Genomic DNA, 10,101 nt, shown 5'->3' on the forward strand with positions numbered 1-10,101 from the left:
TTTGGCAAAATGGAACTGCCTTATTCATCTAAATGGCTAACTGTTAGAGACACTGATGAGTAAATCATACAATGTTCATACCTTAATATTAGAAAACCATAAATCATTCTCATGTAAAGTGGCCAGGTAGACAGATGTAAGAAGTCCAATGCAAAGGGCAACAGTTCCACCAATTGTAAAAGACAGAATCTTCCATAATCTTCCACTGGTACAACCTTTTAGAAAAATAAACAGATAAAAAACTAAGTCGGTAAAGGATTTAACAGTTCTATTTCAGACTGCCAAGCATGCTACGCTCCAGCTGCCTGTCACTGGTGAAGCCTTCCCCATCTCCAGGAGAGTGAGAGGCTGCCTTCCATGATTCCACAGACCCTTCTATACTTTTCATACTCTTATTACAGTTTTTATCCCATTGTATCTAACTGTTCATTTGTCCATTTTGCCAACTAGAGAATGGGAACTTCTTGATGACAAGTATACTGTCTTAATCATTCTTAACACCGATGGCCTATGTTTGGCCACATTTAACTACTAAGTTTCTTAAATGGAGGAATAAATGGGTTACAGATCTAAAATAAAAACAATCTTTGAGATGGTCTACTTACAATGTGTGGTTTATTCATTAAAAGCTACACCCAAACCTGATTACTTAAAATTTTAAAGCCCAGAGGAAAAAAATCCATCACACTGAAGTTCAAGGATGTATAAACTAGGAAAAATATTTATAGCACATATACACAGGGCTAAGTATCCTTAATATAGGATACTTTCAAGATAAGGAAGAAAAACACAATGAATATTCCAGTAGGAAATTAAGGACATGAACAGGCAAGGCACAAAAGAAAAGAAAAGCCAATAAACTTAACAGATAAAAAAAGTTAGTACTAAAGAAATGCAAATCAAAATGAAGAGCTGTAACTTTTATAATACTGGCCAATTTGATAGCTTAAAATGCTTAGTATTCTGCTTTGGAAAGGATACAAAAAAACACACTTTTTCAAACACTGCTGGTGTTGGAATAAATTGATACCTCTCTGGAATGCAACACTGGTAATAGGAAGTAAAAGCCATCAAATGAGCACCCTATTTGACTAGTAATTCTAAATCTAGGCATAAACCCCGACGAAATAATTAAAGTTTTAAGCATACATTTGGCCACAGGATATTTATCGCAGTTCAGTTTGTACAGATAAAAGGTTAAAAAAAAATCTAAATATTAAGCAGGAAATTAAATTATGCTATTAGTCACATAATGACTATACATTGACAGTATTTTAAAAATACATTGACATGATATGTTTGTAACACACAGAAATACAGCAAGTTACACAGCAGCACGTAGGATTACAATTTTGTAAAACCACATCTGAATGCTTGTAGGCATACAGGTGCAGAGAACATTCAGACAGCAAGATAAAGTGTCATCGGTGGCAATCTAAGGATGAGTAGGTTTGTGGGAATATTTTTTCCTTCTCTATTGCTTTTCTTTAGTTTTCATTTTCTGACATGAATAAATACTGCTTCGGTAAAATGAATAGTCCTCAGAGTTTTACTTTTTAATTTAAAAGGACAAACTTGAATTTGCATTTGTATTTCTAATAAAGTTTTCAGAAAGTACTCTGTATTGTCCCAAATTGCTAACAGCTGAGTTGGATGGCATGCCTTCTCAATATAGATTACTTTTATTTTATAAAGCTGTTACCCGAAATTACTTCACTAGCTCTAGCTGCAACTGACCTAAATTCTGTCAGATATCCAAAATGGCTGATGGACACGGAATTTTTTATGCTTACTTTTAAAAATCCTTACTATGCTTAGTCTAAGAGAGCAACTAGGGAGGCAAGAAGTTGGTAATTAATGCCATCTTACGTACAGCTTAGCAAGTCTTCAACATTATCAAAGAATTAAACAATTTACCAAATTCTGACCACTTTCCCCACCCCCCAAAAGAAGCAAAGGAGAAAATTTCAGGAATTTACCTGAAAATAAAGAATTTTTTTAAAGTCTGATTCACCTTTCAATACTTTAATGAAATGAGAAACTCACCCAAGGTAAGGTCATCTAGTTGTGACCAGCATACTCAAACCAGAAAAATTTGAACTAGACTAAAATCTGAACAATGGGGAAAAGTATCACTCTATAGAGAGTCAAAGGATCAGACTGGTGTAACCATACTGAACAGCCAGCTGAGAAACAAAGGGTTCTAATCAGAGGTCTTTTCATCTTTTATCTAATTGTAACTGTAAAACCAGTATTACCTAATTACAATCAAATCACCTGTAAAACTAAAGTATCAGGGTAGCAGAACAAGTTTCTTCAACTACCATGTCTCACTAAATTTTCATCCTATTGGAGAGTAATTATTTTCACATGTACACACACACATACACAAAGCAACCCCAAATGCTGTTTTAACTTAAATCACCTACTAGATGGCAATTTATTTTCCAACTTCACATTTTCTTCTTGTACCGCATAATCCTCGGAAACTTCTGTGGTTTTTATTCCTTTTCTTTGCCTGATGGATATCATGGTGTCAAAGACTTACACGCATTGTTCTTCCAAGCACTCCTACGAACAACACAGAGGTAAACCACCATCCATCCATATGTCAGTATCCTCTCTCCCCAAATACACCCTGTGCTCATTTGACTTTACCTTAGTTTCTTCCCTTGCTTAGCATACCCTCCCATTTTCCCACTCAAATTTTAACCAGCCTTCAAAGCTAATCTTAAGACACAACACAAATATTTCTTTAACACAACCCCATTTATGAAGTGCCTGTTCTAAGGCAGGCGTTGCCAAGAGTTAGGAATACAGGTGAGCATCACAGACAAGCCTCTGTCCCTTCTTCCAGGAAGCCTCCTTCTGATGCACCAACCCCTGCTTATCTTTCCCCTTTCTGAGCCATGTTACCATGCAATTTGTCACACAGTTATGTAGTTTCATATTATTTTATAAAGTATCCTACCATGGGAAAGGTACTCAGAAGTAAATTTCTTGATTGTTGATAGACCGATTTTGAAGAACTGAAATACTGTCTGGTCTCAGGAATTTTGATACCAGTGTTCTTTAAATCAATTCACATTGGAAGCTTTAGGAATATGCCTCAGTGGTGATGGCAGCGGGGGTGTGCCAATCAGGGCAGCTGCTATGCCAGGGAGCAACAGTGGGAGTGACTGCAGGGAGAAGGAGCCTGGTTTGGAAGCAGCAAGTGGGAGGCGGGGGAGTGGTGGCAGTGAGTAAGCTGGTTACAGTCCCCCGGAACATCTTGCGTCACTCCTCCCAAGAACGAACAGCGTTTTATTAATTATTTATTAAATATGACCAGTTGCCAGACGATATTCCTTGGGCAGTTTATTAATTCCGAAAAGTAAACAAGTTGCTCTAGTGAAAAGAACAAACCAATCAACATTATTCAATTTATTCATTTATGCATGAATGCATGCATACAAAAAAAATCTGAGAAGCAAAACAGACTTCGGGTGCAAGCACTGAAAATGGAGACTCTGGAGCAACAAGGGGGAAAAGGAGTGTCGGCAAACTCGTACTGCCAGAGATGGGCTTACCCCAAATTACCTTATCCTAGAGTCATGCCCTTTCTAAGGACTCTGAGCGGAGCTGTAAAATCCCACAAATGATACACCGTACCACGTTAAAACAGAAGGGCAACTAATATTGAAGCGCCACCTCTGTATGATAATTGCATGAACCCACGAAACAAAAGTTTCCCCATCAAATTACAAGGAATGCCATTTTAAAAAACGTCTGAAAAGGGACATGAGAGTGGTGCTTTTCTTCTCTATTGCTTAGAAGGACTGGCACGTACTGGGCATCCCGGGGAGCTGCAGGACGTGTTACTCAGCTTACCTGCGCACCCCAGCCCTACAGCACCGGGGGCCCCCGCCAGACTCCGAGGCCAGAGAAGTTCGGTAACTCGCTCCAGCTCACCCAGGAAGTCGCGTGGCCGCGGAGGCTGGAGACCCTCAGGCCCTCCCTCCGCCCGAGCGTCCAAGAGCGGAGAAGTCACCCGAGAAGGTGCCCCGCCCTCGGCAAACTTGCTCCCTCCTGAGTTGTTTTGCTCGGCCCCCCATCTCGGGAGGTTAATAGGGCGCCACGTTCCACACCAGGCGCCCCAAGACGCCGCGAAGGCCGGGGCCGCGCCCCCCGACTGCGCCACGCGGCGGGGCGGCTAGCGGGCTCTCGGTCTTCGCAGCGGATTCGGCCGAACGCCGCTAGGCGAGGGCGCAGCGCCGCCCACCCGCCGGACATTCCCGGGCCGCGCCGAAGCCTCGCGCCCGCGCGTCCGCTCGCGCCACCCGCGGCCCGACACGCACCACAGACCTGCGGCCTCAGCCGTCCTCACGCGCAGCTCGGGGCCGAGAAGGAGGGAGGCCGGGCGGGGGCGCCGAGGGCCGAGGGGGCGGGGCCGCGTCACGGCCCGCAGCGCGTCGCGGGGACAGCCCGGACCCGGCGGCGACTGCAGCGGAGCTTTGTGTGGCACCGTGGAAATGAGGAACTGGGGTCGTCAGCCGCCCCGGAGAGGGGGCGCGCCCGGGAGGCCGGGCCGCTGCGGCCGCGCCCATAGGTCCCGGGAGCCGTCCGTCAGCGGAGACCCCCGCCCCCTCCCAGGTTGCCCCGCCCTGTCTCGTGCGGCGCCGGCCGGAAGGAAGCGGCGCACTTCCGCTCGCTGGGCCGGCCAGTCCCAGGTAGCTGAGTACCCTTTCGTCCACCTGCGTCCTGCTGCTCCGCGGACCCTGCGGGGGCCGAGGCCACCTTCGCCCACGCAGACGCCCGCCACTCCCAGGCCAGAGCAAGAAGCGCGGCGCAGGGCCAGAGCGCCCCTCTGCGGGGAAGGGTGGCCTGAGGTCAGACCGCGGGAGCCGCGGCACCACTTCGGCCCTCGAGGGGAGGGTGGGGCGGCGGAAAACTCTTCCTTCGGCCGATGCCCTCCTGTCCCCTGAGCTGGCGGATGCGGAGCTGTCGGCAAGGCCAGGACGGACGAAAGCAGTCCGACCACTCGGACAGCTCCCAGCTTCCCGCATTGCAAGGCCTGGCGCGCCCTCCCCCCGGGTCTTGGCAAACCGTCAGGCCCCCAGCGGCCGCTGCTCCGTGCTTGGAAGTCTTTCACTCACTGCCAGTGAGAGCATCTACACAGATAATACCGCATCTCCAAAGACACCCCTGTTTAGGGGGTCGGGGGAGCCAGCTATCATCCCACTTTTGTCTCCGAGAATGTGCTCCTCTGTCTTCTTTCTCGGTGTTACTCCGTCTCCAAACTAGAGTGTAAGCCTTTTTTGAGGGCAGTTTCTGTGCTGTACACGTGGGTATCTTTCTTACTCACATTGCAAAGAATAGTAGTAGGTAAAACCTTTAGTCAGCAGATCTCAAAGCACACGTTAATTGATTTTTGTTAAAGAACGGTCCTTTGGGTCCTCCACCTGTAAAAAGACTGCCCATCTGTCTAATTCCTGCACGGAATTACTTCAGCCAGGTGTCTTTCTTACTTACCCCTGTTTGATGTTTTTCTCCTCTGCGTGTCTGTTGGTATTAATAACAAACACACATTCTGTGCGAATGGGTTGAGGTATCTGCTGGGTGGTTTTAATAAAAATAAATGTCAGCTGTTTTTTCAGATGGCATTTGTCATGTTTCAACATGATTGTTGGTGTATTCTTTATTTCATGTTATGGACTTGAGAACAGGGATTGTTTATTTATAATCTTTTTCTTTCACCTTAAGATGCCTTACATAAAATACATTTATGTTCTTAATAAATACATATGTGAATTGATTCCTCCTTAGATAGGTCCCCCACTCCTTACTATTATATAGGGTTTTTTTCTTAAATTGTCTCCCTCTGGGGAAAATGAGTCTGTTGTGAAACATGCATCCCTTCAGTAAGGTAAATAGTACTTGTTAGCAGCTGCTTGTTTTAATATGAAATGGCTTTACTAAGCAAGATAAAGCTTTGAGAGGAAGAGGCATCCACTGCTAAGAGTAAGTCTTGGGAATAAATAAGTTATTAAGAATGAGTCCTTAATTCTGATACAGCAACCCTGGGGGTGATGGGTGGTACACCTTTGCCCACGCTGGTCATGAACTGTGACTGCAGAGGTAGACAAGAATACTTCCAGTTTGCATTGTGTTTTGAAACCTGGTGGACTCTGGCTTTTCCTCTATGGATGCCAGCACTTGTTAAGCTGTGCTGGAAAAGTGCAACTCAAAAGTGTGGTCTGGGTACCTGCAGCAGCATTGTCACCATCACCAGGAAACTTGTTGGAAATTATCATGTCCTACCTAAACCTACTGAGTCATAATCTGTAGGGATCAGGGACCAATAATCCCTTTTAAGAAGTTTTCCATATGAGTCTCTGTTCAGTAAAGTTTGAAAGCCATCGCAGGGCTTTGCTACTCAAAATGTGGTCTGTAGATTAGCAGTGACCCTCTTAGAAGTGCTGGATTGCAGGCTCTCCCCAAGACCTACTGAGCCAGAACCTGCATTTTAATACAATCCCCAGGTTATTTGTATGTACATTACACTTTGAGAAACATTGCACCAGAAGTCATTAATGATTTTCACATCCTTCCCATGAAAGCATCTTGCCTTGGACGAAGGGAAAGATGTCTCCTTCTCTGTTGGCTTTCTCCTATTTGATGTGCAATGTTCAGTTTTAAATTGTTTGGCTTATTATTATGAACACTGAATCACTCCTGTCTTCTGTGACAACAGACTCTTGGTATTCCTCCTCTGTCTACCTTCCTGGCATTCCTTTCCAGTCTCTTGTAAGTTCCTCTTCCTTTATAAAATCAATGATTCTCTGTCTTCTGGTTCCATGTTTCGGTGACATTCTGAGGACCCATAAGTTTTTATTTCCAGGCAAATCTCATGAACTCCAGGTCCCATATATCCACTGCCATTGGAAATTTCCATGTGTGCAAAGCACCTCACCTGAAACTGGTTAAAAATTAACCTTTTCTGGTCCCCAAACCTACTTTTCATCCCACGTGCCCCATTTACCTAATTGGTCAAGTCAATAACCTAAGAGCCAAACTTGATTCCTCCCTATTGTGTAACCCATATATCCTCAATAACCAGAGTGATCTTACTAAAATACAAGTCTTTTGGTGGCTTACTGGCTTTATATAAAAATCAAACTCCTTAACACAGCTTGGAAGTACTGCAATGAATCAGGCTCCTTTTACTTCTCTAGCCTTGTCTCTGCTTTCTATTCATAAACTTCTTTCCAAGTTTTTATAAGTTGTCTCCTTGCCTGACTTAACTACTATTCAGCCTTTAAGTTTCAGTTTAAATGATCCTTGCTGCTTGGTATTTCTACACTGCCCTCTCACGGAGTCCTCGCTGTTCTGCGTGAGCCACAGAATCCCATGGAAGTGGCATTGTGGGACTTCTGAGGCCAGGTCATAAAAGACATCCCAGCAATCTCCTGGATTGCTCACTTACGGGGAGGAGCCAGCCACCATATTGGGAGGACACTCAAAAAGCCTGTAGAGATGGCCATGTGGGCAGCAACTGGCCTCTAGCCAACAATCAGCCATCCATGTGAGTGAGCCACCCGGGAGGAAGATCTGCCAGCTCAGGTCAGCTGTCAGGTGATTACAGCCTCACGAGAGATGCTGAACCAGAACTGCTCGTCCGCCCCACTCCCAGATACACGGTGCGCAGATACGGTAAGAACACTAAATGTGTATTTTTGTACTAAGCTGCTAAGTTCTGAGGTAATTTTGCTACACAATGATAGGTCGTCAGTATGGTAGTAATCCTCTCTATGAATGTGTCATAATTTATTTAATATTCCCCTCTAACTAGACATTTAGAATGTTTCTAGCTTTATGCTATCACAAGCAATGCCGTAGAGAATATCCTTATGTTTATGTAATTCTTTAGGATATGTTTCTCGCAATAGAATTGCTAGAGCTCATATTTTAAATTAAGATAAATGTTGGCAAACCGCGTTCCAAAAAGGTTAAAAATTCTATTGCTCTACACTTCCGCTAGTGTGCATTTTGGTGCTCATTTCTCCACGTCCTTGCCAACAATGGATATTTTTAATCTTTGCCAATCCTAGGTGACAAATGATATATCATTTTAAATGTGTTAGTGAGGTGGAGGTGGTTACATAGGGAGATTCTTTGGCCCTTTGTGTTTCTTTTTCTCTGATTTGTCTTTTCACGTTCTTGGGCCAATCATCAATTTAATCTTTATAAAAAGGGATTATTTATAGATTATGGCTGTTAACTTTTTGTCATCTACCTTGCAGGTATTTTCTCATTGTTGTGTACTTCATCTGGGGTGTTTCGCTCTGCAGTGATTTTCTTATTTTCTATTGTCAACTCTAGCATCTTTCCTTTATAGCTTCTGGGCTTTTCCATCATGCTTGGGAAAATCTCATCCCAAGATTGTAAAAAATTTTAAATACTTTTTTTTTCTAGTTTTAGAAAATACTGCATCTTCTTAATATGGGGAGAGATAATAAGGGTTTTTTTTTTTTTTTTTTCCTGATTGGAGAGTCAATTGTTTCACCTTCATTCTTACTCTACTGATTTCAATTATCTGTGTCACCACATACTAATTCCTGTATGTATATGGCCTATTTGTAAACCCCTGATTGTGTTTAAAGGACTTATGAAAAGAACTGGTACGCAACAGTTCCACATACAGTAGTTGTAATGACTGTTTCTTTATAGAATGCTTTGGCGTTTGGGAGAGCACTTACTTTTCCCTTCATTATTCTTCTTTTAAACACACGTTTTGGCAAGTTCTGCATATTTATTTGCTGAAATAAACTTTATAATCTTTTACCAGTTTCCAGAAAAGAATTCATGGAGATTGCTTTACTAGAATTATATGCAAGGGATAGACATCTTTGAGAGAAATAAGATCTTTACAATATTGTGTATTCTTTTCCTACAACATGTATTCAGTTGAAGACGGCTTGGCCCACTTATATAGATGTTTACCAATAGCAGTTTCATGAAGTTCACATTTTTTTTTTTTTTTACTTTTTTGTTTGTTTGTTTTTTGGTGGGAGGCAATTAGGTTTGTTTGTTTGTTTGTTTGTTTGTTTGTTTGTTTAATTTATTTATTTAATGGAAGTACGAGGGATCCAACCCAGGACCTCGTGCACACTAGACATGCACTTTACCCCCACGCTGTACCCTCACTCCAACGTTCACATTTTGCCACATCACCCACGCAGTTGGTTTTTTCCACTGTCTTGATGAAAGTCAGAGTAGTGGTCTCCAAACTCTTTTTGATCTCACTGTTTTATCTTAATAAATCTTTGTCATCTCCATATGTGTGGACACATACATATATATGTATATGTACATATATATATACATACACATACATTTAGCTAAAACAAATACAAATGGAAACCCTATTATGTTCTTTCTGCATCCACAGATTGTTTTATACATTCCTTGTGTATGAACCATGTCAGAGACCTCAGAGGTGGGGTGTGTCTAAGGAATCCTTCCAAGCCTGGTTTGGCATGCCTGGTCTTAGGGAACCCATGCTGAGTCCTGGAGATCAGTTTCCTCAGTGCTCAAAGATCATTCGAGTTGCACAGGAATCAATGTTACACTGGAGTCCTCCTTCCCCCCTTTAAATACTTGGCTCCATCCCTGTGAGATCCTTAAGGCATTATGAAATACTGTTAGTATTTTCTTTCTCTTCCTTTAATCAACTCTGTAGATTTGTAGAGGTTTAGAATAGTGAAATTTATAGGCAGATTAGCAGAGTCACATAATTATCCAAGGACTCTGTTAAAGAAACTTAACAAAGTAAACATTGTCAGTGTTGTTTCATTTTCCTCGACACCTGCTGCTCTTACGTCTACTTGTCTGTTATTTCCACCTACACGTTTCTCCTTCATTTCCATGGCAACGGTAATTATTGTATACTTCTGAATGAGGACATGCGTGGTCAAGTTATCCAGTGAAAGCAGATGACGATGCTTTATCACCTAAGTGTTTTGCCAAATGTGAGGATTCCTGGATGTTGGCTGTTCTAGTCCACAAACCAGTGGCCTTGGCTAGTCTTTCCAGTTTGTTCCCTTGGACTGCTGTAATGTC

At 43.0% G+C, this 10,101-nt stretch overlaps 1 protein-coding gene across 5 annotated transcripts in view; it reads right to left on the reverse strand.

Moving 5' to 3' along the window:
• The window catches only part of DPY19L3 (dpy-19 like C-mannosyltransferase 3), a 75,467-nt gene extending 70,947 nt beyond the window's left edge, over window positions 1-4,520 (reverse strand). For 2 of the 5 annotated variants that reach the window (XM_032486212.1, XM_032486209.1), the window contains exons 1-3: window positions 4,345-4,520; window positions 2,430-2,571; window positions 82-215 (exon numbers count right to left, since the gene is read on the reverse strand). In XM_032486212.1, the coding sequence (XP_032342103.1) occupies window positions 82-215; window positions 2,430-2,532 (237 nt within the window). In that variant the 5' untranslated portion in view covers window positions 2,533-2,571; window positions 4,345-4,520. Of the gene's footprint in view, window positions 1-81; window positions 216-2,425; window positions 2,572-3,870; window positions 4,280-4,337 lie in introns of those variants that run through there. The other 3 variants (XM_032486210.1, XM_032486211.1, XM_032486213.1) reach the window with 3 other exon arrangements.
• Between the last annotated feature and the right edge of the window lie 5,581 nt (window positions 4,521-10,101).

This window comes from Camelus ferus, chromosome 9 (assembly GCF_009834535.1).
Source record: "Camelus ferus isolate YT-003-E chromosome 9, BCGSAC_Cfer_1.0, whole genome shotgun sequence".
Classification (NCBI taxonomy): domain Eukaryota; kingdom Metazoa; phylum Chordata; class Mammalia; order Artiodactyla; family Camelidae; genus Camelus; species Camelus ferus.